This window comes from Telmatherina bonti (assembly GCF_933228915.1).
Source record: "Telmatherina bonti genome assembly, chromosome: 1".
Lineage (NCBI taxonomy): Eukaryota > Metazoa > Chordata > Actinopteri > Atheriniformes > Telmatherinidae > Telmatherina > Telmatherina bonti.
This window is the reverse complement of record NC_136619.1, coordinates 595,761-623,260: the sequence shown is the minus strand read 5'-3', so window position 1 is coordinate 623,260 and position 27,500 is coordinate 595,761. Positions and strand designations below refer to the sequence as shown.

The 27,500-nt window shown below is 44.1% G+C and overlaps 1 protein-coding gene across 1 annotated transcript in view; it reads right to left on the bottom strand.

Annotated features, from left to right (window-relative positions):
- Positions 1-27,124, bottom strand: part of tmc3 (transmembrane channel like 3) — a gene marked incomplete at its 5' end in the record, with an annotated part of 184,826 nt that extends 157,702 nt beyond the window's left edge. Inside the window, 5 exons of the mRNA XM_079245545.1 lie at positions 317-423; positions 15,645-15,726; positions 19,943-20,018; positions 24,042-24,188; positions 27,003-27,124. Coding sequence (XP_079101671.1) covers positions 317-423; positions 15,645-15,726; positions 19,943-20,018; positions 24,042-24,188; positions 27,003-27,124 — 534 coding nt within the window. The remainder of the gene's footprint in view (positions 1-316; positions 424-15,644; positions 15,727-19,942; positions 20,019-24,041; positions 24,189-27,002) is intronic.
- Positions 27,125-27,500: the final 376 nt, after the last annotated feature.

Genomic DNA, 27,500 nt, shown 5'->3' with positions numbered 1-27,500 from the left:
TATTTTGGAAATCAGTCCAGTCATGGAGACATGCTTGTAAGTGTTGCTTTCAGTCCTGTGATCCCAGACAAGCTGAAAGTGGACAGAGGATTAAGCCATGGTTGAAATATTTGTTCCACTACCACTTTGCCGATCACGAGGCGAGTGTCAAGCTTGTGATTCACACGATCCTCAATGGGCTTCTGGGATTTTACTATACTGACTCAGTCTGAATAGGGCCTCTGCTGAAGAGAATTACCACCTTCCTGAAGCAGAGTTTACTGATTATAATAAAACACAGTGATGTAATCAAATAACAGAGTTGGAGTGTGCTGACCTCTGGTAAGACAACAAAGGCTCCAGTCATGATGGTGAGGACAATGTTAATCCCAAACAGCCAACGGAGGAAGATGAAGTACGAGGCCACGCCTGACCCAAAGTGACCTGAAAAGACAGAACAAATATATGAGCAATATGCCGAAAGATGGACTGCTGAAATTTAAGACATTCATTATACAAACCAGATTCAGGAAAGTTCGGATGCTGTTGAAAGTTTAAATTAAATCTGTGTTATTTGCACCTTTTATTCCCAATAGAACAAAATCAACATATCACATTAAATTAAATTCATCCATCCATCCATCTTCTGCCGCTTATCCGGGGTCGGGTCGCGGGGGCAGCAGCCTAAGCAGGGAAGCCCAGACTTCCCTCTCCCCAGCCACATTTGCCAACTCTGCGGGGGGGATCCCGAGGCGTTCCCAGGCCAGCCGAGAGATGTAATCCCTCCAGCGTGTCCTGGGTCTTCCCCGGGGTCTCCTCCCCGAGGGACGTGCCTGGAACACCTCACCAGGGAGGTCCAGGAGGCATCCTGACCAGATGCCCGAGCCACCTCAACTGGTTCCTCTCGATGTGGAGGAGCAGCGGCTCTACTCTGATCTCCTCCCGGATGACTGAGCTCCTCACCCTATCTCTAAGGGAGAGCCCGGCCACCCTGCGGAGGAAACTCATTTCAGCCGCCTGTATACGAGATCTCCTTCTTTCGGTCACGACCCACAGCTCATGACCATAGGTCATGTTTAAATATCTCGGGGTCTAAATTAAATTCAGTTAAATGAAAAATACTTTTTTAATCTCTGTGAGAAATTTAAATGTTGTAATCTTTTTTTTTTTTTTTAATTATTTTACTTTATTTTTATAAGATAGAGAACACAGTGACATAGTTATGGGCGATGACTGTTGGCAAGAATGGTCTCCCGCCCACTCCCGAAGTTGTGTGATGGTGGTGGTGTGCGGATTAGCCAGAACTCCGAGGTGATGGCTAGTGGCAGGATGGAGATTCTGCACAAAGAGGGATTTAAAGTTCTCATCCTCTTCCATACCAGGTTCATTCTTTGAACCGAAGAAGGCCTTCAGAAGGCGATGGTAGTATTCCTGTGGGACTTCGTGTCTGCCTTGCTTTACAGCAATGGTGACTGACAGACCCGATTGGGGGAAGTCATTAGAAAACTCTTTTTCTAATGCCTGGCAGAGAGCAGCATAGTCAGTGCGAACACGTTCAATCTGTCTCTCTATGAACTTGCTAACCTCGTGGCTAGCTGTCAGTTTGATCAAGTAGATACAATCATGAATAGAAGCATGTGGGTATCTTCTCAGATAAAAATCAATGTCATTCAAGTAAGACTTGGTGTCTTTTGACCCACCCGGTTTGGGTTCAAACCGCAGCATGTTCTGAGAGATCTTATCCAGGTCTCGGTCAGATGGACCCTGTTGGAAGTGCGGTACAGGTGGGTGAGCAGGTGGATCCAGTATGGCTGGACCTGGAGATGTCCTTTCATATTTGAAAGGAATGTTTGGAATGAAAGTTCCAGAAGTGACAGGAGGTCCACCAGAAGCACCTGAGTCAATGAAAAGTCCTCTTTCCTCCTGTGAGGATGCCTTGGTGGCCTGATGTAGCTTACAACGAAGCTCTATGAGTTTGGTTGCTAAGCGGTTATTCTGCTTATCCGCAGAGCGGGCCTCATCCCTAGCAGTGTTAAACTGCTCCTGCAAAGATGCAATCTGTTGCTGTTTTGCATCTAAATGCCTTTCATAGGCGTTAACTTCAAGATTCAGGTCCTGGACCCTTTTTAGTGCTTCCTGGAGGGGTTGACTCGAAGTCTCTTGGGCTTGACTCACTTCATCCAGCTGTGTCTCAGTTACCACTAATGTTCGTTTAGTGTTCTGCAACTCTTGTTCCAGGGCGTCATTCTGTGCCCTGAGTTCATTGTTCTCTTTTGTAAGAGAACCCACCTTGTCAGAACGCTTGGTGTCTCGAGCTTTAATTTGAGCAACTACTTCAAGTTGGTGTTGAAAAAATTTATTTTCTTCAGTAACCTGTGTGAGTTTCTGCCGTTGACTCTTAAGTTTTGCAGCAGTCTGTTCAACTACTTGATGTGCTTGTCTTAAAGCATCTCCCTGAGGGGAGAGTGCAGCCTGAGCAGACGCCATGTTAGTGGGAATAAATGGTACCAAGCACAACAAAGTAACAGCAAGTTGGATCTCTTTACCAAGCACCAGTGTAGCCCAGTACACAACTGTTAGCAGCGTCAAGTTAGTGTTGTTAACACCTGAATAAATCAAAGTGAAACAAGTGAGGGTAAACAAATTCAAAGGCAATATTTGTTAAGTATTTATGGCTTAACTTAGTTAATGACTTCAAGAATTAGACAAAAGTTAAATGAATAAAGAAAAAATTTTAAAAAATTGATTAAAGTTAAATGAGTAATCTTAATTAAAATACAAAGGCTTTACTTTAATTCAAAAGTGGGTGAAACTAGTCAATTATTGTTAAACAACTTTGCATTACTGGTTGCACACCAAGTCAAATCACTATTTTTGTAATTAGACGCAGTGGCCAGAGGTGGCGCGTGGTGCCTGTGCACGGTTCAAGGTGTAAGTACACTAATCCCCCACACGATGGAGGCAGAGCTGCCTGAACACGGTTTCACATGTAATTGCAGCAAGTCGCCACTAGATGGCGTCGGATTTCTATGAGTCAAGGTGGGGATTCCCCGTGACTGAAGGCTGCAAGCTGACGTCAGCTGTGACGCTTTAGCTCCGCCCCCCGAGTGTCCCCCGCTGTAACGGAGAATTACAGTTAGTACCTCAGAGAATTCAGTTATATTCACTTTTTCAACAGTTTACAGCACAGCAGGGCACAGTGGCCACAAAAATGTCTTATCCACACAGCTTCTGTAGTGGCAATCAAAGCAAGCTCTTGCCTCGCAAAACTTTCCTCTTGCCGTATTAAGCGACACGGCAGCTATCAGCAGACAGGCAGCAGTCTACAGCACAAAAGCATTTAACTCAGCTTCACTTCTGAGCAACTGTCCCTTTTCCTAAGGAATTTAAAATCGATCTACATGCAGGAACTCGCTGCATGGATCTTGTACGCCTCCAGCTGTCATCACGGCGGAACAAAACAACTTCCTCATTCGATCCGGGTAGCTACTCCGGCGTGAGGTGGAGGTTCTGAGCCAAATAAAATTACCTGGAACACGCAGGTTAATTAATCTGCACTCAGAGTGGATCAAATCTATGCTGGAACACGCAGCTATAAATTTTCCACAAAGGCCTTCACAAATAAAGCGTTTGAACGCTACTGGCATGCACTCTGATCAGACAAACTCTGGGGTTTATGGTTACTTGCCGACCCAGCTCACTTTTCATATATAAACACATAAACAGAGAAGTATGCTCATACTCCGCTTAACCCAGCACTCAACAACAAAACAGCAGAAACAAGACTCACTTTGGAAGGATTTGTTTTCAGACGCCTCACACGGTGGCTCCAGAATATGTAGCGTATTATCATTAACGTTAACCTGGGATCCAATGTCGGAGCGACAGTGGGTGTTTTAATTATTAATTCGCTGTGTCCTTAGACAAGCGGATAATCTCAGGGCACCACCCAGCCCTAAATTTGTTATACGGTCAGGCAGGGAATACCGTAATATGACAATGATATTTGTCTAATAACAGATAACCATCAGTCTCAGAATACGGTTACTGTAAGTTCTCGTCAGAGGGAACAAATCACTTCTCAAAGATTCTTTATTAAAACCCACACCAGTTAAAATCATCAGGCCCAAATTAAATTAATAATGTAAACCAGAAATAGCGTCAGCAAGTATCAAATACTGAATTGGCCAAGATGACAGAAAAGGAGAGAGAGAGTATGGAAGCTCGAGCCGAGCGAACAACAAAAATGTAAAATAAAACTATTAAAGGTAAAGTTATGTAAGCAGCTTACATAATTTAAACAACTAAGAAGGTTGGAAAGATGGCAAGTCTAATGAAGTTAACTAACTATGTCAGGGTAGACTATCAGGCGGATACCGGGGGAATGGATTTAAAAAGGGGCAGCTTCTGCTAAGACACCAGCTGGATCGGAGACAGTGGAATAATGGGTCGGCCTTACTTCAGCGCCTTGGTGGTCGAGAACCCAAACCTATGGTCCAGTGGGCAAGGATTCAGTGGTCATCCTGATACTTGTCCAAAGGGGACCTCCACAGAAGTCAGGAGCTCGCCTGGAACCGCCTGGTTCGACGTCTGAAGCTGGACCCAACTCCGATTAGAATCCACACGTCACGCGTGCCGGCAGAGTCCTGGGATCAGCTGGAGCAGTAACGTTTGGGTCGTCCGTACGTTACTGGTCACAGTCTTTGTGGGCCGGGGGAGCAGCTTCGATGGTGTGTCAGAAGCAAAAATTGTTCAGCCAGAATTGGATGAGTTTTCTGGTGTTAAGCAGTCGAGCGAGCTTACTTAATAAAAACGAACATGATGCCAGATTGACAAAAACACGACTAAAGCAAACATCAAACGAAAACAAAAAGAAAAAACCAAAAAGAGAACAAGAAAAACAAGAGGAAAACAATACAAGAGAAAACCAATAAAAACAAAAGAAGAGGAAAAAAAGAAAGCAAGAGGAAACAAGAGACACGAAGCAAGAGTAAGCTGCAGAATGAGCTCCAGCAGGCCACAAATGTGCATGTGTCTGCTCCAACAGTCAGAAACAGACTCCACGAGGGTGGTATGAGGGCCTGACGTCCACAGGTGGGGGTTGTGCTTACAGCCCAACACCGTGCAGGACGTTTGGCGTTTGCCAGAGAAACACCAAGATTGGTAAATTCTCCACTGGCGCCCTGAGCTCTTCACAGATGGAAGCAGGTTCACACTGAACACATGTGGCAGACGTGACAGAGTCTGGAGACGCCGTGGAGAAGGCTACTATCCAAAGCCCGAGCAGAAACAGGGAGAATGAGAGACTCCAAACTTCATTTAAGCATAGCTGCTAATGTCATGTCTAAAAAGTTAGCTTCAGCTCCAGGATCAACTAATGCTTGTACTGCGTGGGGAACACCCCCTACACATATAGCTGCTGGAATGAGTATCTTGGCATGGGGGGTCACCTTAGAGGATGTTGTGGTCGTCAGTACTTTTGGCTTGTTGGGACAGAGAGATATCCTGTGCCCTGGTCTTCCACAATAGAAACCTGTGTCTCTTCTCCTCTGTCGTTCCTCTGGGGAAAGGCGAGCTCTGCCCAACTGTGTGGGTTCCTCATGCGTATTGGTTGGTTGGTTTTAGCAACAGACAACCTAGCAGTGTACATGGGACCGCTGTTTCCACTTCTTCTCACAGCTTGTTGATAACGCCGACTGAGGCCGGCCCAGCAGGTGTATTTAGGTGTAGAAAGAGGGGTGTGTTTATGCAATTGACTCCCCTCGAATGACAAAATCCCATGGGCAAATAAAAAAAACACGGACTTCAGCAAGACTTGCAAGACTTCAGCCTTGTGGACAGTTTTGCTGCAAACAAAGCGCCCTGACAGAAAAACTTGACTGTTTTCAAAAGAAAGACTTCCGGGGATATTCCCACTTCCAGTCAACGCCAATACACAAGTTTTGACTTGGAAAAGTGCTGTTTCCAGGTGATGACTCCTTTAAAAGAATGGTTTTGTTTTGAGTAAATTCTCTTATTTTTGTGAGAACAAAAGATGCTAGTGAGCCTTTTTTTTGTTTTTTTTAAGCAATATTACTAGTATTGGACTGCCAGCTCAGATCTTTAGAGAGAGTGACACCCAAGAGCTTGCATTTGTCCACCATTTCTACCTCTGAATCATAAATGACAATGGGCACTTGTTCTTCTCACGACTACATTCAATAACCAGTTTACAGGTTTTAGAAATATTCAGAACCAGATTGTTTTCTTCGCTCCTATGGACAACATTTCCTACCTCTGTTCTGTAATGTGATTCATCATCTGAACTGATCAGACCGATAACAGTGGTATCGTCTGCATACTTAACTATCAAATTGTAATCGGAGTAGCAGCACAGTTGTAAAAGCAAAGGACCTAAAATACAACCTTGTGGAGAACCAATGCTTACACAAAGTTCATCAGACATAGTCATTATATTCATTCTGAGGTCGACAAGTTTAATAGTTTAAAAGCCATTTCCAAATTACATCACCAAGATGAAGAATCTTCAATTTGTGAATGAGCTTCACATCAACCAAGGAGTTAAAAGCAGTTGTACAAAAAGTTGTACAACTTGTACAAAGTTTCAATTTAAGTAAAAAAAAAAAAAAAACTGGGAGTAAATGATCCTTAAATACTACATTTTTATTGTTAAAAATTATTGCTTCAAACAGAATGAAGTTGTCTTTCCTGCAAGATGTTTGAAATGTTACTTCCCCTGCACCTTCAGTCTCACTTCAAGCATTCAAGCATCAAACTCTTCAGCCAATTCCTAAGATATGTGCTGTGACTTTTGATCTTTGTAACATTTATACTTTTTGAGTTATTCAAATTTTGTCAGTTTTTAAAATCCATTCCTGTGATTGGACAGCTTAAACTGCAAGATGTGCAGTTAATATGTGGACTACCTGCACAAAAAGTCAATGTCAGTACAATATCTGAAGACAGATTAATACGGATGTGGAAGGAGGTGATAAGTTGTACTGTGTGGTAATATTTGATGAGATGTTACTGTTTGGATTCAAATCTACAACATCCAGTGCGAAGGACCGTTCTCATAACCACTAGGCCACCATTTTGCCCAGATATACATGTGTGGAAAAAGGTAGAACATTTCTATTGAAAAGAGGATGTTCAAGGTACTGGCAGAACTATTGAAGAGTTTTGCTATTGACATAAAATGCCTTTTTAGAACTTCCACCAGCGTGTAATCAGCAGGATTGCTAAAAGGGAAAGGTTGAACTAAATTGCTGTGAAGAAGAAGAAGCCATTGATCTTTTGGTCAACTGAAAAGCACCACAGACTGAAAAGCACTGAGTTTCTTTCATTTCCTGGTCTTCGAGTGCCATCTAATGGCGATGAGGTAAATGTTCATTTTAGGTGCCATCAATGGGTACTACTAAGAGGTACAGAGCTGACTTGATATAACAGGCCCTCCTTTTTTTAAAAAAAAAAAAAAAAAAAAAAATTTAAAAAAGCCTGAGCTGATACTGACTATGCTCATTTAGTTGGCAATAAACAGACTTTGCTGGTTGCACAACACAAAAAAAGCCAATCACAAAAAAAGGGAAAGGTTGAACTCAACTGCTGTAGGTCAACTGAAAAGCATGGAGTTTCTTTTCATTTCTGGTCTTAGAGTGCCATCTAGTGGCCATGTACACTTTTCTTTTTTTAGGTGCTATGAATAGGTGTGATTAAGAGGTACTGAGCTGACTTGATATTTTTTCAAAGAAAATGGGAGTCAGGACCACAATGTTCCAGACACTTAGAACTGGTGAAAACCTTTGGACCAGCTAAAAAGTTTGACTTGATAATAGGTTTCAGATACAACTATAAATTTAAATTCACAGTAAAAATTGGTATTTGGTTGTTGAAATCCTTGTAAACAACCAGTTAAATCTGCTTATGTTGTTTTTCAAATTACCTGTATTCTCAAATTATAACATTCTCATTTTTTCACATCAATTATGATGTTGTAATTTACATTGTACAACTCCAGCATATTGTGTCTCCTCTTAGACCACAGGTGTCGAATTCCAGTCCTCGAGAGCCGGTATCCTGCAGGTTTTTGTTGTCTCCATGCTCCAACACACCTGACCGAAACTTAAAAACAGGTTGACAAGAAGCTGCTGGATCCATTTGATTTGAATCAGCTGTGTTGGTGGAGGGAAAACACAAAAACCTGCCAGATACCGGCCCTCGAGGACTGGAGTTCGACACCCCTGTTTTAGACTGTAATTTGTAGTCTGTGCAGCACACAGCTAGAGGTAATTGAACAACAGAGCCAATCAAAGGCTTCTGCGTGAGCCTTGGAATATTAAATCACTGACCATTGAGGAGCTTTACATTAGATGCTGGATGAGAACCTGCGCCTTGTACACCACTATATACTTGTGTCGCGGTGCACCCTGATAAAGCAGTCCGCAGCTCATTATGCAAAAAAAAAACAAAAAAAACCTATTGCTGAGTTGAATTTCTGTTTTCTCCAATCACAAGACAGAATTGAAAAATTGGCAAAAACCTAAATAACTGAAAACTTTTAAATGTGAAAAAGCCAAACATATCTCCTGAATGAGGTTAAGAATTTAATATTTGAATGGATCAAGTGCCAAAATGACAAAATAGAAGCACTAGGTTGACTTGATGTTACAAGGTTATGCCCACTTTTAAAAAGAAAAAAAAAACATTGCAAAAACTCTGAGCCAAAACTAACTATGATAATTTATATAGTAACAAACAGACCCTGCTGGTTGAAGAACACAGCTGGGAGCAATCATCTAACTTGACACACTGTGAATGAAAACAGGTTAAATAACAGTAAATTCATTCATTCATTCATTTTCTGAACTGCTTATTCCAATTCAGGGTTGTGGGGAAGCTGGAGCCTATCCCAGCTGGCTTTGGGCGACAGGCAGGGTACACCCTGGACAGCTTGCCAGTCCATTGCAGGACCACACAGAGAGATGAACAACCACACTCACTCCTAGGGGCAATTTAGAGTGACCAAGTAACCTATCATGCATGGATGGTGGGAGGAAGCTGGAGTACCCAGAGAGAACCCACACACAGAAAGGCCACTGACCAAACCAGCCAAGGATCGAACCAGTGACCTTCTTGCTGTGAGGCCACAGTGCTAACCACTGCGCCACCGTGCAGCCAATAACAGTAAATTCCACCATGAAATTATGTAAAACGTGTTGGATTTTAAGAAGCATAAGCCAGATTTACATTGAGAAACATCTCTATGTGTACAGGACTATTGTAAAACTTTGCCAAACCAGAAATAAAAATGGAAGTTATCAGTATTTATATAGCTACCATGTACCGGCCACTGGAAACTGCTGCAGAGCTCTGACCCCTGTTGAACAGTTTCCAGCTCATTATGCAAAAACTGACCAATAGCTGAGCTGCACTTTTTCAGTGTCAAATCCACATTTGGTTTAAGGGAAATTCAGCCAATCAATAGCCTGAATTTATTCTTACAAAATGCTAAATTTATCAAAATCTACAAATGTTTGCCATGACAAAAAGCTTCATTCTTATGAATGTACCAAAGAGTTTAATATTTGATAGGCTGAAGTGGCCCAAATGCGTTAAATTGCATTCACACTGATTAAGTTGTTCCTGAAATGCTTCAAATAAAACACTTATCTTTCATGTAAACTGTTTGAAGCTCTACTCCTCCCACACCTTTTGTGTCACTTCAACCATTCAAATGTAAAACTCTTCAGCTCATTCAGGAGATATGTGCTATGACTTTTGGTCTTTGAAACATGTAAAAATGTTCTGGTTTTCAGGTTTTTATCAAATTTGCAAATCATTTCCTGTGATTGGACAAATCAGAAAATGCAGCTCAGCGATTGGTCCATTTTGACCACCGGTACACAGGAACGCATTGGTGTACAAGGGATGGGGTTATGCCACATGGTGCACATAGAGGACTGCATGCTGTTTGATCCTTAGATTGCGCTGCAAGCTTTGTTGTTAAACTGTGGATTGTCTGCACAAATAACATAACAGTGTGCTATGCCTGTTTTGAAGAGTTGTACAACTAAAACAATGTGATGGTTCAAGTTAAAAAAAAAAAAAAAAAAACTCTGGGCAATTACAGTTACATATTAAATTTTTATTGTTAAAGTGCTCAGGCTGCACAGTGGCACAGCGCACTGTAGCCTCACAGCAAGAAGGTCACTGGTTCAATACTTGACTGGGGAGGGGTTTGGTCAGTGGCCTTTCTGTGTGGAGTCTGCATGTTCTCCCCGTGTGTGCGTGGGTTCTCTCCGGGTACTCTGGCTTCCTCCCACCGTCCAAAGACATGCATGCCAGGTTAAAACCTGAAACCGTCTCTTTCTGCTTGCCCCCAGCAGTTGAACAGGGAGTGTGACCCGCATCACGGACTCTTCTGTTGTTGATCTCAGAGAAACGTGTTTATGACAGAGCCAAACACCAAAGAACCAAACAAAAACCAAGACAGAAACTCTAGCAGTAACTCCTAGCTGACGGAACCACTACGCTTAAAAAAGTTGAGAACAGAAAGGACAAGTCTCATCTGTGTCTGGAGGTGTACCATATACTTGTTTGTTGCAAAGGCTCCATGCACAACCCGCCACTGGAGGTCTCCCATCTGTTTATCGACCTTGTACATGGGGCCTTGTACAGAGACCTCCAACAGCTCTCCAGGGACAGACCCCACCAAAAACCTGCATCCACCTCGAAACCTTTACCTCCACCAGAGGCCAGAGATTGGAGACCTTCACACTTAAAAGATACAAGTCCTTCTTTCCAAGGGTTTCAGTCCCCTGATTCCAGGGTCCGAGACCGATGGTGGGAGAGACAGTCAGAGAGGGAAAAAGATATTCCACACTATCCATCCACTGGTCCAGAACAGCCATGTCCTCAGTAAACACTCAGAGATCCAGGCAGAGATGCATGGACCTCCTCCACCAGTCGAAACAGTAGTCTCCTGGACCTGACATGGAGCAGTTCGGACAATCGGGCAACAGGAGTTGACAGCAGATCACCCAGCTTCACACAGCCCCCCTCCCTCAGTCTGAATCTCAGGCTGTCAGAGACTAGAGCCTGAGATGAAAAGGACCAATTACCAACTAGAGGCTCTTCCAGGACCCACATCCCCACCATGAAAGACTCCTGATGGAAAATAAAAACTTGCCATGCCTGCTGGACAGACATGTAGAAGGAGGTCAGACCAGACAAATTCACAAATCCAGGTTGAAGCAGAAAAAGGTGTTTATCACATGCCCAGGCTCTTGCTTTCTGCAACAGGATACATGCAGCATCAGTCCATGGCAGTCCACAGTAATACAGCAACCACTGTGCCGTCGTCAACCTGTAGGCCTTTATCTGGTTGCAATGTCCACCAGTCCCTGTCCTCTTGCCTGCACCGGAAGGTACAGTACTGCTGCCCTCAGCCAGTGATTCCCACACAAGAAAAAATTAATGAAGGCCCTCTAGAGGTCCCAAATCAGGCCCCTCGGTGGGGTTAAAACCATCAGCCTGTGCCACAAGGCTGCAAGGTTATTAATAATAAGAGTCCGCCCCCTATAGGAGAGTTTTGACTGCAGCAATTTCAACCTGAATAATCTGGCACACACTCTCAACACCCTCCCAATTCTTCTCCTGAAATGCTTCTGTTCCTTAAAAACACACCCAAAACCTTCAGCCCCTCCCTCCCACAACAAAGGCTCCCAGGTAAACATGGAACAACCTGGTTTGCCATGTCCCACCTGTAACGCTTTACTCTTCCCCCAATGAGTCCACGGATGTGGGAAATGAAGCTAATCTGCCGTGTTCTGTGATATACATATATGCCGGTGAAGTACATGATGAGTTTCTCTTTTGTTGTTCCCTGCCGACCAACACCGGAAAGGAAAAGCCATTTTTCACTCGCTCAATGATTTCATTATGAAAAACAACCAGGACTGGTCAAGATGTGTCGGCATTTGCACCAATGGTGCAGCTGCAATGACAGGGAAGGGAAACTTAAACGACTAGTAGCATGCATCCAGGCAGTTGCACCAGCTGCAGCAGCAATGCACTGTTCCATCCCTTGGGAACAACTCGCTGTGAAAAAAAATGCTAAAAGCCTGAAATCAGTTCTGGTGAGTCTGTGAAAATAGTCCACAAGATCAAAGGTAAACCCCTGAACACACATCTTTTTAAAACTTTGTGTGAAGAAATGGGAAGCGAACACACAAAACTCCTTTTTCACACCAAAGTTTGCTGGTTGTCACGTGGAAAGGTTCTCACCCGTCTGTTTAAGCTACAAGATGAGATAATGTTCTTCTTGCACCCCAGTGATGAACTCCATGACAGAACGCAGGACTTCCAGTGGCTCACAAAGTTGGCATACTTGACTGACATTTTCAGCATTCTCAATACTTTAAATGTGGCACTGCAAGGGAAAACTGTGACCATCTTGGATGTCCAGGACAAAATAAAAGCCACACACCTGAAGATGGAATTGTGGTGTGACCGTCTGGATCATGGACAGTTTGATAACTTTCCAACTCTTGAAGGGGAGTATGTGGATGATAGAACTGTTGCATCCTTCAAGCAACATCTGCAAGGCCTCCAACTCTCAGCTGGGATTATATTTCCCAGAATTGGAAGCAAGCTTTGAGTGGATCAGATATCCATTTGGGGACAAAACACATATCCAGGAAATCCCTTCCAAGCTCCCACTGAAAGGCAGACAGCCTTGTGGATACTGCATCAGATGGAGCATTGAAGAAAACTTTCACAGAGAAAAGTTTAACAGAATTTTGGCTCCACATCCACCCGAGCATCCCGAGCTCACTGACACTGCTCTGAAACTGTTGATGCCGTTTCCATCCACCTACAACTGTAAAGCTGGATTTTCAGCACTTGTTGGTCTGAAAACAAAGCAGCGCAACAGGATTAGTGTGGACTATGATATGAGACTGAAACTCTCAGATTTGAAGCCAGATGTTGCTTCACTTATGGCACAGAAAATGCAGCACCTGCATTCTTCTCATTAAAATGGAAAAAGACAACAATGAGTGAAGACTAAAAGATTATAAGAGCTGCACTGTATGCTGTATACTTGTAAACTTATCTTTAGGTGGTCCATGAATATTTGTTGTATGAGTTGAGTGGTCCTTGGATTAAAAAAGTTTGAGAAACACTGATCTAGAAGCATAGGACAAATTGTCATGCTTCACACGGTCCTCCACCGCAAGGAGTAGCATTTCCAGTGGAACCAATGGGTTAGGCTAAACCTGCAGGCCATGCCTCAAGGACAAAGACGCCATCTCCACCAAGATCCATGACCTGCTGGCCACCATCTGACACTAAGCTCGTAACAACAGTCACAAATATGTCCCAGTCGACAAGTGGCAAGTAGAAAAACAAACCGAGAAAAAGAAATTGTCATGTAACCTCAAAACAAGCTCCTCGAACTCCAACCGCCCAGCTATTCATTTTATATTGATCCTCTCAGATCTGCCAGAAACAAAGAGAATAAATAAATAAATAAATCCCGCCTTCCGCCAGCTGCCGGCTGCGTCTGATCGGCCAACAGTTTGGAGTAGTTGTCGGGTGTTCGCACATCATCATCTTAGAAACACAGGCAGTAATGGTAAACAAACCAAAGTAGTTACTCTGGAAATATTGTCAACACCACACGTCCCGTAAAATACGGAATTGTCCTTTAATTGACAGAAAAACGTTGCGTCCCAGATTGAACCAGTACAGGATGTTCTTTGTTCTGTATTTTCATAACTTTCCAGCAGCTACACATGTTGGTCTCACACACACACACACACACACACACACACACACACACACACACACACACACACACACACACACTCAGTCTAAAAATAAATAAAATAAAACAGAAAATACAATAGTAAAAATGCCTCTTTGGACCCAACTGTCCAGGTTCTGCTCATTGCTCTTATAGTTATGGGTAGTCTAGCCATCCATTACTTATGTAGCAATGGGGATGTTACCTGATGCACTGAGAAGTACCTCGCTCTGTTTCTCTAATATATTAATGTATAAATATATGCCAATATTGCCGTCTCTAATTTATTGCTCCTTTTATCCGCAGGTCTTCCTGAATAAGTCCAGTTGTACATGTTGATCTGTCCTTCCTGTCCTCTCCACCCCAACCAGTCGAGTCAAAATATTGTGTCGATGAATTTTCATTGTCGAATTTGTTGACTTTGTCGACAAATTGTTGCAGCCTTATTATTGAGACAAGGTTTTAATGTTGTTAACAAATCTCAGGTGTCATATTATCCATTTGGTCTCCACCACATAATTCCTCTCCACAGCATTGTCTGTTACAACCATATGAAATTGTTTAATTATGCAAATTAAGTGATGACGTCTTTAGCGACTTTTAGGACAGCCAATATCTACCTTCCTACCTAAGTATTTGGCAACACTAGCGAGCTGGCCGGTGCAACCGAGCTGCAGTGGCAGAGTTAGGAGCATGCTGGTCTTCCCAGGAACATTTGGACTCATATGTGTCCACAGTGGACTGATTGGATCTCACGAGGGTGTCGCTCTTCTTGCAAATATTCCCCCACAGTACAGAAATGATTCTTCATAATGTGTGTTTTTCACTCGCTTTTTATGTGTGTTTTCACTTTACCTGCTAGTAACACGTACATACGTGTGGCGTTTACTGTGTGCTCGCTTTGTTGGTCATTTTTGTGAAAGAAAATAAATACCGACTTCTCGATGTGCGCTTCATTATTTACCGGCGATGTTTGGCACTTTACCGTGGGAAAGTTTAGGGGAAGGATCTGTGTCACTGTGAATCTGAGGGGGGCGAGGTCCAACCGGTCCCTTGTGCCATCTGTGGCCATTATTCTTCCCTTAAAAACCTCTATGGAAAATATAAACAAAAGGATGAGCACTGGGGAAGCCTTCTGTTCGAAACTTCGGTGATCTGAGTGCTTTCTTTTGCCTTGTATAATCTTGTGAATTTACCCATTAACAGAATGAGCAGCTGGGTTGTTTTTGGGCCTGAAATGGATTTGAATCTGGATTTTTTGAGAAAAATTGTTTGCTTCTCCAGTAGGATGCTCTGTAGTGTTTCTCCATGTTTGCGACCAACTCTTATATGTAAGTGCACACTAATCCAGATTTGAACACCCTTCAGTTACTGAGTTCATAACCAGCTTTATAGTACCACTTATCAGCGAATGTCTGGGTAAGTCAAAGCCGGTAACGGACGGATATCCCGGCCATTAAGCTCGTAGGACAGGCCTCTGGCCTGTCTGTAATCCAAACCTTTCACCAAAACTCCAGGAACAATGTTGTCGAGGAGCTAAAATCCAAGATCAGACCAGAATAGGACAATATCCCTCTTCTAAAAGTCCAGCAACTGGTCACTTCAGTTCCCAGACATTTAGTCAGTTGATAAAAGAATGGTTAACATTCCCGTTGATTTTACACAGGATCCCAACTTTGTAGTAAATCATTTGCTTTTTCTCTGTAAATTACAATCAACACAGAATGTATTCCAAGTATATTCATAAACAACTGCATAAAAACAAGAAGCTAAAATAAACATTTACATCACTAAAACTTCAGGAAGATCTTTATGGGATCAACATGATTGTTTGTGTAGGTTAAATACGATAACTCACTTTCAATCTTCTTGATCCTCACTTCCCACGGAATGAAAAGAACAACAGTGTTGTATATCAGACGGGAAAACTTCTTCAGCAGCTGCAGAGAAGGAGAACCGAGGTTAGAAACGATGATGGAAGTTAGATCAGAACAAAACGTAGAAACAATGACCATGGCCAGGAGAATGACATTCATTTAAATGAAAACATGAACTAGATTTCTTTACAAATATATAAATAGACAATTTTAGTCATTTATGCATATGTTTCTTGCCAATGCTTGGCGACAGCTCAACTGATCACCAATTCCTGAAGTAAATGGAAACTTTTTTAAAAAATCCATCCCAATACCGTCCATATTCAGGGGGTTGCTAACACTGTAACATTGCACTTAAAGGCTCCAATTTCAATGACATCAACTGAGAAAAAGGAGCCACTGGATTGCGTTGATTGCTTTTCAAATTTTGAAAATGTTCTGGGTCTGAATGTGTAAATGGCCTAATTCCATGTTTTTGTGAAGTCCACTAATGGGAACTCGTAGAGAATAAGTGCTGTGCAGTAGTTTGGATCCCAATAGGCTGATGAGACTGTATTTATAGGAAACAGGTTGGAGGAGAAGCAGGGTTAGATTGTGCCCTGCCTCTTGCCTGTTGATCACTGGGATCCACTCCAGATCCCCACCGCCATAAACAGGACAAAGCTTCACAGAGAATGAATGAATGAATGAATGAATGAATGAATGAATGAATTAATGAATGAATGAAGAGTATACCAGTTGAAAATTAAATTGGTATGAGCCACCATCATAAATCTGTGTGCGGTCACAGCTTAGCCACTGATTATAATGTTTAATTAACTGGGAGCTAAAATATCATTAATAACTCATCGTCTGACGGCTCACTGAAATGGAGCAAAGCACCTTGAACATTTAATTAAACTGTGCAGTAAATCCACTCAGCTCTGCTGTGTAATTGCAGCACTGTAATCCCTCTGAATGTTAACCCTCTTTGCATTTGGAGGTTACACCAGTACAGGAGGTTATACGTGTGTGCTTCAGATAGATAAATAAATGGAGGGCTAAAATGAGACATCGGCTATCTGAAATCAGATATGTTCTATTAATGCTGTTCTGATCATAAAGCTGCTGCAGAGCAGCTTGTCAGATCAGGCAGAATAAACCAAGTTTTAGGAGAACACATTAAACTGTCCACCCATTTATGTCGTTTTATATTTCACATTTCTTTAAACAAACCAGAAGTCCCTTGTTATGAACTTGTGTAAATATAACTACAATACATTCCTGAACAAAATCTGAAGACCTGTGGAGAAGTATTGGCTTTTCATGCTGGTGGGTCATAACAAAGATTCAAAATGCAAAAATCAGAAATAAGAGCATTGGAGAAAAAGATCTCCAGCAGCTCATGAGGAGTTTAAACCTTAAAGTTCAAAGTCTGCATCATGAACTGGCTCTCATAAGATTTTCTGTCAGGCCTTCGCACTGCCATGATTTCCTGAATGAATGTTGTTGCACAAGCCAGGAGCAAGATGGCCATTTTACCTTTCATTAAAGAACTTTTCCCCGTCATCGCCCCCATTGATGACTAACCCAGCCCCCATCCACGGCTTACCCGGCACCATCCACGACTAACCCGGCACCATCCACGACTAACCCGGCACCATCCACGACTAACCCGGCCCCCCCATCCACGGCTTACCCGGCCCCCCATCCAGGACTAACCCGGCCCCCATCCCCGGCTAACCAGGCCCCCCATCCACGACTAACCCGGCCCCCCATCCACGACTAACCCGGCACCATCCACGACTAACCCGGCACCATCCACGACTAACCCGGCCCCCCATCCAGGACTAACCCGGCCCCCCATCCAGGACTAACCCGGCCCCCCATCCACGACTAACCCGCCCCCATCCAGGACTAACCCGCCCCCATCCAGGACTAACCCGGCCCCCCATCCAGGACTAACCCGGCCCCCCATCCAGGACTAACCCGGCCCCCCATCCACGACTAACCCGCCCCCATCCAGGACTAACCCGGCACCATCCACGACTAACCCGGCACCATCCACGACTAACCCGCCCCCATCCACGACTAACCCGGCACCATCCACGACTAACCCGGCACCATCCACGACTAACCCGGCACCATCCACGACTAACCCGGCACCATCCACGACTAACCCGGCCCCCCATCCACGACTAACCCGGCCCCCCATCCACGACTAACCCGGCACCATCCACGACTAACCCGGCCCCCCATCCAGGACTAACCCGGCCCCCCATCCACGACTAACCCGCCCCCATCCAGGACTAACCCGGCCCCCCATCCACGACTAACCCGGCCCCCCATCCACGGCTAACCCGGCCCCCATCCCCGGCTAACCCGGCCCCCCATCCACGACTAACCCGGCCCCCCCATCCAGGACTAACCCGGCCCCCCATCCACGACTAACCCGGCCCCCATCCACGGCTAACCAGGCCCCCCATCCACGGCTAACCCGGCCCCCCATCCACAGCTTACCAGGCCCCCCCATCCACGGCTTACCAGGCCCCCCCATCCACGGCTTACCCGGCCCCCCCATTCACGGCTTACCCGGCCCCCCCATTCACGGCTAACCCGGCACCATCCACGGCTAACCCGGCCCCCATCCACGGCTAACCCGGCCCCCCATCCACGGCTAACCCGGCCCCCCATCCCCGGCTAACCCGGCCCCCCATCCACGGCTAACCCGGCCCCCATCCACGGCTAACCCGGCCCCCCATCCACGGCTAACCCGGCCCCCATCCACGGCTAACCCGGCCCCCATCCACGGCTAACCCGGCCCCCATCCCCGGCTAACCCGGCCCCCATCCACGACTAACCCGGCACCATCCACGACTAACCCGGCCCCCCATCCACGACTAACCCGGCCCCCCATCCACGGCTTACCCGGCACCATCCACGACTAACCCGGCCCCCCATCCAGGACTAACCCGGCCCCCCATCCACGGCTAACCCGGCCCCCATCCCCGGCTAACCAGGCCCCCCATCCACGGCTTACCCGGCACCATCCACGACTAACCCGGCCCCCCCATCCAGGACTAACCCGGCCCCCCATCCACGACTAACCCGGCCCCCATCCACGGCTAACCAGGCCCCCCATCCACGGCTAACCCGGCCCCCCATCCACAGCTTACCAGGCCCCCCCATCCACGGCTTACCAGGCCCCCCCATCCACGGCTTACCCGGCCCCCCCATTCACGGCTTACCCGGCCCCCCCATTCACGGCTAACCCGGCACCATCCACGGCTAACCCGGCCCCCATCCACGGCTAACCCGGCCCCCCATCCACGGCTAACCCGGCCCCCCATCCCCGGCTAACCCGGCCCCCATCCACGGCTAACCCGGCCCCCATCCACGGCTAACCCGGCCCCCCATCCACGGCTAACCCGGCCCCCATCCACGGCTAACCCGGCCCCCATCCACGGCTAACCCGGCCCCCCATCCACGGCTAACCCAGCCCCCATCCCCGGCTAACCAGGCCCCCCATTCACGGCTGATGCACATGATAGATGTCACTGTGTCATCAAACAAGTCCAGGAGGCAGAGTTTTAAGGTCAGAAAGTTACGTAATGCGTCTTTAAGTAGTAGAGTAACAACAAACTTTACTTTCACTGCAGGATACAGCAGGCTGACTACCAAGACACACGTCAACCATTGATCCAAATTAAGACTCTTACTGGAACTGACTGCATTCCAATAACCATAGTACATCTGTGAGGGACTTAACAAAAAACATCTTCAACAATCTCCTCTCATGCCTCAGTGAAAGATGGAGATCATTTTTATTCTTCTAAGATTTAAGCTGGATGGTTCTGATCGTACCAAAGTAACTGACATGAGGTAACATCAGGATATAGAACGTCTTGTTCATTCAGAGGAACGACCGAGCTTTCAGTTGTTTCAGGATATTCAGAAATGTCTTTCCAAGTATCTGTCTGGTAGAGACCAGGATACACTAAGTATGTCTTCCAGCAGAATAACTTCACTCCTTCAGACCATGACATGCTTCCCCTGAGAACTTGATGAATGGAGAGGGAGGTATACAAGATGGCGCATGATCAACATGGAGTCAACACATGCAGCAACATTCCCGCCAGCCTGCTGAAAACACTTGCATAGAGCAGACCTAAATGAGATTTTGGAGTGATCAACGGTGGGGCTGCACACTACTCAGCCCCTATTGGACAGTTTTTACTCTGCTTTGAGGTTTTTACGCTCTGAAACATTTGATCAACAGTTTTCATTCATTTGTACGTACATCAGCTCCAGCAGTCTGATAACCTCGTGTTCTTGTCAGTCGCCCTTCATACTTGAGAACGATCTCTCTGGCCTGTCTGTGAAAGAAACATTTAGGTTAAAAAAATATGATTCAACATTTATTTTCATTTTTCTAATTAAATAAAAGTAGCCTCTTCTCTTTCAGGCATGTGTGGAACTAAACAGAGTTGATGTAAAGCTGCAGTCAGGTTTTAAGTTCCACCAAAATATTGAGAAAGCTCCTCTAAAGTTTTTAATTATCTTTTATTAACTGTTGAAGCATGAAAAACTGCAGTTTTCCTGCTGCTGGATTTGTCTGCAGCTTTTGACACCAATGACCACTACGCCCCTCTTATTCAGCTGGAGGCCCTACAAGTGTAGAGGGAACAGAATTTAAATAGTTCTGGTCCTTTTTCCCCTGAGAGGAGTTTGTTGGTTAGCCCAGGCCATTTCTCCTCATCGCAGTCTCCTGCAACCTGCGGTGTGCCTCAGGGCTCCATTTTGGCACCAGTCCTTTTTCTCTGTATTTGCTCCTCTTGGGTTCTATCTTCAGAAAACATGAAGTCTGCTTCCATTGCTTTGCTGATGACATTTAAATCTGCCTACCAGCAACTGTAAATGACAACGAGGCGGTAGAATAAACCTTGCATGATTGTCTTAAAGATGTGCAAAACATTGATGATTGCAAACTTTCTTAACTTGCATTAATATCTTTATCATTAATATATTTAAGATTTAAATCTCCAGCAGGTCCTCCTGCTGAGAGACATGTTTCTCTGGGTGAAGTGGTTCCTCGTCCTGATAGTAGTCTATACATTCTGTAATCATGAACAATCAGAAATATAGTTAGACCCCTCAGTTTACTGTAAATCTGTAAAAATTCTGACCAATCCAAACGTTCCCACCCAAATGGAGTTGTTCATTTCTTATATTTCATAGCTTCTTCTCCCGGCTCCCCTCCTCCCCCTCCAGCAGAACATACCTGATAGCCACACCCTGCATATAAAAAGCATGTTAGGATGAAAATACAAAGTAGTGAAGAAGAAACTGGGAAGGCAAACATTGGTGGGAAAAGCTGCGAATAACATACAGAACTTTAACATCAGTTATCACAGTTATACAGATGACATGCAGTTTTGTGTGTCTTTGTCACCAGATGACCACAGTCCAATAGACTTACTGTGTTTGGAGCAAGTAAACACCTAGATGAGAGAGAATTTTCTTTAATTAAATGAAGAAAAAAACTGAGATTATTCTGTTTGGTAGCAAAGAGAAGAGGGTCTGCGTTGGTAAACACCTGGAGACTCCAGCTCTTAAAACCACCGACCAGGTCTGGAAGCTGCAGTGTTGATGGACTCAGATCTGACTTTCAGCATCAAAGCTCCACTAAGAAGCTTTTCACCATCAGAACCATCAACTAAAGTTTCGTCTCCCAGTAAGACCAGTAGAAACTCCTCCATGCATTCATCTCCAGTAGACTGGATTACTGGAACGGCCTTTTAATGGGACTTCCCAGTAAAACCAGTAGACTGGATCACTGGAACGGTCTTTTAACAGGACTTCCCAGCCCCGCCTCCCGCCACTGCACTACATCGGGAGCGCGCACCGCACCTGCTTTCACCGTCATTGTAACGTCTCATAAACAGAAGGATTAGGCTCATATGAACTCCATGAAAAAACAAACTACCATGTCAACACATAGCATCCAGCCCTACATGTTGGAACCTGAATCAGAGCCTGAAAACGAAGTGGAAAACAGCAACGCACAGCAACGAATGCAGCAGGATGTCTCTCTTTGGTAAACTCACCAGCCATCGTTGGAAATAACTTTATCCCACGTTTTCCACCCGCCTGATGTATTTGTACATGCCCTTGTTAACCAGTAGAAGGTAACCAATCACCCAACCTTATCCCCCGGGACGTCACAAGGATTTCCACGTAGAAAAAACTCTCTAAAACCACGCGTTTTTCGTCGCCATGGAAACCGAACAGAGAGAATGCTGGAACTCACTCCGTTAAAAGACTATTTCAGAAATTTTAATCTGCTCTTGTAATGTTGCTGTGAAGCACCTTGGCCAGCCAGGCGTTGCTTTGAGGGTGTATAAAATAAACTGATTTGAGTTTGGTCAGTGAAGACTAAAAATCCTTTCTGTGAACTCTGTTAAAGGTTCAACTCAACATTTAGTTTGATTTTTGCTTTAGAATTTTCTGGAAATGTGCATTGAATGTGGCTTAAACTGTTATTCTGTTTCGGAAAGTTTCAGGTCTCTGCTGCTAATGTTAGTACTGTCATGAGAAATACTTTCTTCTGTCTTCTGTAGACCCATATTTATCACCTCGTAGATGTGTCCTTTTGGTGTTATTATTAGAAAATATGGAATAAATATCACATTTCTACGCAGATGATGTGCAGATATACTTCTCCATGGATCCCAGTTAAACCAATCAGTTGTCAGATGACAAAGATTTGAGTGATGGAGAACTGTTTCATGAATTCAGACGAAATGAGATCTTTTCTTGGGACATGGAAACGTCAGGAAGACGCTGCCTCGGCTTCCTGTCGGCCCTTTGCTTCCTTGACCAGTAAGATAATTTGAAGTTATTCTGGACCAGAATTTGTCCTGCGACTCACACAGAAACGGGTTTCGAGGACCAGTCACTTTATTTGTCTTGGACAAAGAAGCTTGCTGAGCTGCTGCAACGTCAACATAAACCTGAGTCAGAACACAAGCATCTTGTTTTATCATCTCTCTGTCCAGGAACTGTAGTGAAGCGTCTGCAGTCGAGCCAGAATGCTGCGGCCATGATGACCGTGATCACATTCACATCTGTCCAGTTTTAGCTTCTGTTAAATCCTGAAGAGAATTTAAAATGATTCTCCCAACAAATGAAGCTCTTCTTGGTAAACAACTTCTATTGCGTTGAGGTTGCAAGTCATGTTAAGAAACTGGTTCACCGCATCGAAGCTGGACGATCGCAGGGTTGTCGATGGCGTGGGGGGGGGCTCAGGTGTCTGTTTTAACGTCATTTCTCCGGTCTGACCTTTGTGTCATTCTGTCATTTTTTTCATACATAAATGTTTGCTTGTGTTTTTGATGCTTCTCGGATGTAGAAACAAATCTAACTAGATCACCTTGCAGAGCAGCACAATTCATTTTCTTCTTTTAATCAGAGACTTCGCTCTGCAGTAAATCTATTCTATCCAGGACTGTGGAAGGGTCATTCAGGCAGGGCTTTATACCTAATAAACATCCTGAGAAGTAGCAGTCAGTGGAGATAATGTTGTAGTTTTAGGCCTAAATGACAACAAAACCAAACAGAAACACCAACCCTGAAAAACTATTACAGCTTTTTGTTACTGAAACATATTTCTAGGTTGAGTTGTATGTGTGAGATGATCATTTAGATATTTAATGATGATATTGATGATATTGTTTGAACATTTTCTAAAGACTGATTTGATCCAGAAAATAAATGATTATGTTAAATATCAGCTGTGGTTGCAGTGGGAGTAATGAGACACTCCGGCTGGGTGTAAAATGGCAGACTTGCAAGCCATCCCTGATGGTAATAAAAGCTCTGCAGTAATAAACTGCCCATATAAAACCTGCTCCCCCCCTCAGCACATCTTTCTGTCTTTCTGCTGATGCTCTTCATGCTCTTTGCTTTCTGATTGAGCTTAAACACACACACACACACATATATATATAAATATCTGTGTGTAGATATATGAAATACAGAAGTGTGTGTGTGTGTGTGTGTGTGTGTGTGTGTGTGTGTGTGTGTGTGTGTGTGTGTAAGCAGAGGAAAACCTCAAAACCTGTGATAGAGACCAAATATGATATACTGTAACTTAATGGCTGAAGTCAGAAGATCTGCTGCGGGGCACCACTATGTCAGGACACACATGCTGGCATGAAAGATTGTGTATCACAGACAAAAAGGAAAATAAAAACGGAAAATCAGGTTCATTTCTACTGATTTGTTAATACAGATGTGACAGTTTGTAGGATGAGCTGCGGAGGATTAATGTTGAGCCGAATAGAAAAGAAGTAGAAAAGCATCACAAGCATAAAGATTAAAGAAGAATGAAAGGATACTTTAGGACTTTCAGCTTGCGTCTCATTGGCCAAGGTCTGCTCCGTATGTTGGCAATGATCTCCTTTTGGTACTGAATGTTCTGGAACAACTCTTCTGGATCATTGCTGTCCACCCTCTCATTGTATTTTCCTTCATCATCTGAAGAGCTGCAGAGGATTAAATTAAGAAAGAAAAAAGGAAATTTCTCCAAGCTTTTATGATCCGATGTGGAAAAGAATTGTAAAGGAAAATATCCTTACAACAGGTGTCTTCTCATGTGCTTGCTTAAAAAACCAGACAAAACGGAATGCTTACCCATAATACACACAGCACTCTCACATAACAGAACATGAGACGCCCAAACATGCTGGACTACTCATCTGAGAAACATCTGATTCAAGACTAGCGTTTACAGAGCGATTAGACTGCAGTCACGTACTGAACCTGGGGCCAGAGCGGGCGACGTCGAATCGTATCTGAAACTGCTGACTAAGGCTAAACGTAAATACCGTAAGATTGTAATTCACGTCGGCGGTAACGACACCCGGTTACGCCAATCGGAGGTCACTAAAATGAATGTTGCTTCGGTGTGTAACTTTGCCAAGAGCATGTCGGACTCCGTAGTTTTCTCTGGTCCCTTGCCAAATTTAATCAGCGATGACATGTTTAGCCGCATGTCATCCTTCAACCGCTGGTTGTCTAGGTGGTGTCCCGATAACAACGTGGGTTTTATAGATAATTGGAGCGCTTTTTGGGGAAAGCTTGGTCTTATTAGGAGAGATGGCATCCATCCCACGTTGGATGGAGCCACTCTCTTATCTAGCAATATGGACTCTTTTATTAGTCAGCTAAATTGACAACTCAGGGTTGGGACCAGGAGGCAGAATTGTAGTCCTACACACTTTTCTGCAGCTTCCCACCTGCCGCCGCCCACCCAAAACCCCATTCTGACCTTATACAACTTCCCAGCAGTAAGAATTAAACAACACAAAAACACTTCTGGGGTTAATCGTGAAAACCTCATAAAAATAAAAACAATGGATCTAATAAAATCTGAAAATAAGACAATAAAGTGTGGCCTACTGAATATTAGATCCCTCCCAAATAAGTCTTTATTAGTCAATGACTTGATATGTGATCACCACATTGATTTATTCTGTCTTACGGAAACCTGGTGACAGCAAGAGGATTATGTTAGTATTAATGAAGCTACGCCAGCTAACTATTTAAACTTTCACATTCCTAGAACTACAGGCAGAGGAGGAGGTGTTGCAGCTATTTTTCAGTCAGAATTTTTAATTTAATCCTAAGCACAAAACTAACTATAAATCCTTTGAATTCATGACATTAAATTTATCTCATCCAAAATGGAATTGAGAGAAACCGCTCCTTTTAGCATTAGTGTATCGCCCACCTGGACCTTACTCCGAGTTTCTGACCCAATTCTCTGATCTCTTGTCTGAGTTAGTGCTGACTACTGATAAGGTCATTGTACTAGGTGATTTTAATATTCATGTTGACCATGAAAATGATAGTTTAAACATTTCCTTTAGCTCTATTCTAAACTCAATTGGGTTTTCACAAAATGTTAATGATGCCACTCACTCTCATGGTCATACTCTTGATCTGGTTCTAACATCTGGTATTGAGACTGATAAGCTCAAAGTTTTTCCTCAAAACCCTGTCTTGTCCGATCACTTCTTATTAACCTTTGAATTCACTTTATTTGATTCCTCACTGACCAAAAATAAATTCTACTATAGTAGATGTTTATCAGACAATAATATTACAAAGCCTGTTGTGGTCTCCGAAGCATCCTTAGAACCAGGATCTGACTTGTGTCTAAATAGTTTCTGTCCTGTCCAACCCTCTGAATTAACTAAAATAATAGCTTCATCTAAACCATCCACCTGTATCTTAGACCCTCTCCCAACGAGCCTCTTTAAGGACATTTTCCCTTTAATTAATACATCACTACTAAATCTTATCAATATGTCTTTAGTGACAGGATATGTACCACAATCATTTAAAACTGCTGTAATCAAGCCTTTACTTAAAAAGCAATCTCTGGATCCAGAGGTGATAGCAAATTATAGACGTCCATTTTGCAACCTGTACTTGTGAACTTTATCAGACCACATGTTTCTGTCTTCATTTGAGGTCTGTACTCTGGTTTTTCTCTGTTGTTTTGGGAGTAATGTCTTTTCTTTGCTAAGCAAGCGTCCAGACCATGTTCAGCCCACAACTTCCCTCACTCTGGACTAGGACTGTCTCTTTCCAACATGAGCCAGTGTCTTTAGCTTTTGTCCTGGAGTCAATTCACATGTTTCAGACCAAAACACAACTAAGTGGCTGGACATTCCCAAGATGTTTACACTTGCATATTATATTTTGAATAGAATAATACCACTTCTTCAGGCTTGTGGTTGTTGTACCCAAACATGAACCAGACAGTCCACAGTCTTGGCTAAAACTTTATTTTCCAGTTATATCCAACAGATACCAAACACGTAAAGCAGCATGTTTGATGAGAGGCTTTAAGTATTCTATCAAGAGGTCTGCCAGATGACCCACTGGAACATCTGGACTGTTTAAGTTATCTGGTGTGCAAACATCTGATTGGGTCTCCTTTCTCATGAATATGGCATTTAAAAAACTAGAAGGGATTTTGGTAATCTTAGTTTAGTGGAAACAGGAGATGCTCAGATACGTTCAGGAGACATACAGGAATAGTTCATATGAACTCTGATTAAAACAGCAGCGATCGATCACCCTCAGATTCAATCAGTACAAATCGATAAAGAGCAGCCGGAAACTTCTCAGTTTTCCTTGCTGATTCTGTTCCCTCTCTCTTTAGCAAGCGAATAATTTCATTACCTGCAGGATGTTTCTCATGAGTCAGACAGATGAGGATCATGAAGACACAGACAGAGCTGGAGAAGGAGGGCAAAACCTTTCTACAAAATGTGAGCACAGCTCACCTCTGCTGGTGGTCCTGGAAGGCTGAATAAATCCTCCTGGAGTTCTTCTGGATTCTCTTGTGTCTTTTGGCAACAGATGACGACCGACTGCCGCCAACCAAAGGCTCAGAGACGGCGCTCATGTTGTTCCCAGAACAGGTTGGAATGAAAATCACACACTGGAGGATCAGCAGACACCTGCTGCTGCCGAGCTCTGGGACTGAACTGGAGCTCAACCAGTAAGTCTGCTCAACGCCTGCACTGATGGCTTAAAGGGGCAGCAGCCCTATCTCTCTCTCTCTCTTTCTCTCTCTCTCTCTCTCTCTCTCTCTTTCTCTCTCTCTCTCTCTCTCTTTCTCTCTCTCTCTCTCTCTCTCTCTCTCTCTCTCTCTCTCTCTCTCTCTCTCTCTCTCTCTATCACTCTCTCTCTCTCTCTTTCTCTCTCTCTCTCTCTCTCTCTCTCTTTTCTCTCTCTCTCTCTCTCTCTCTCTCTCTCTCTTCTCTCTCTCTCTCTCTCTC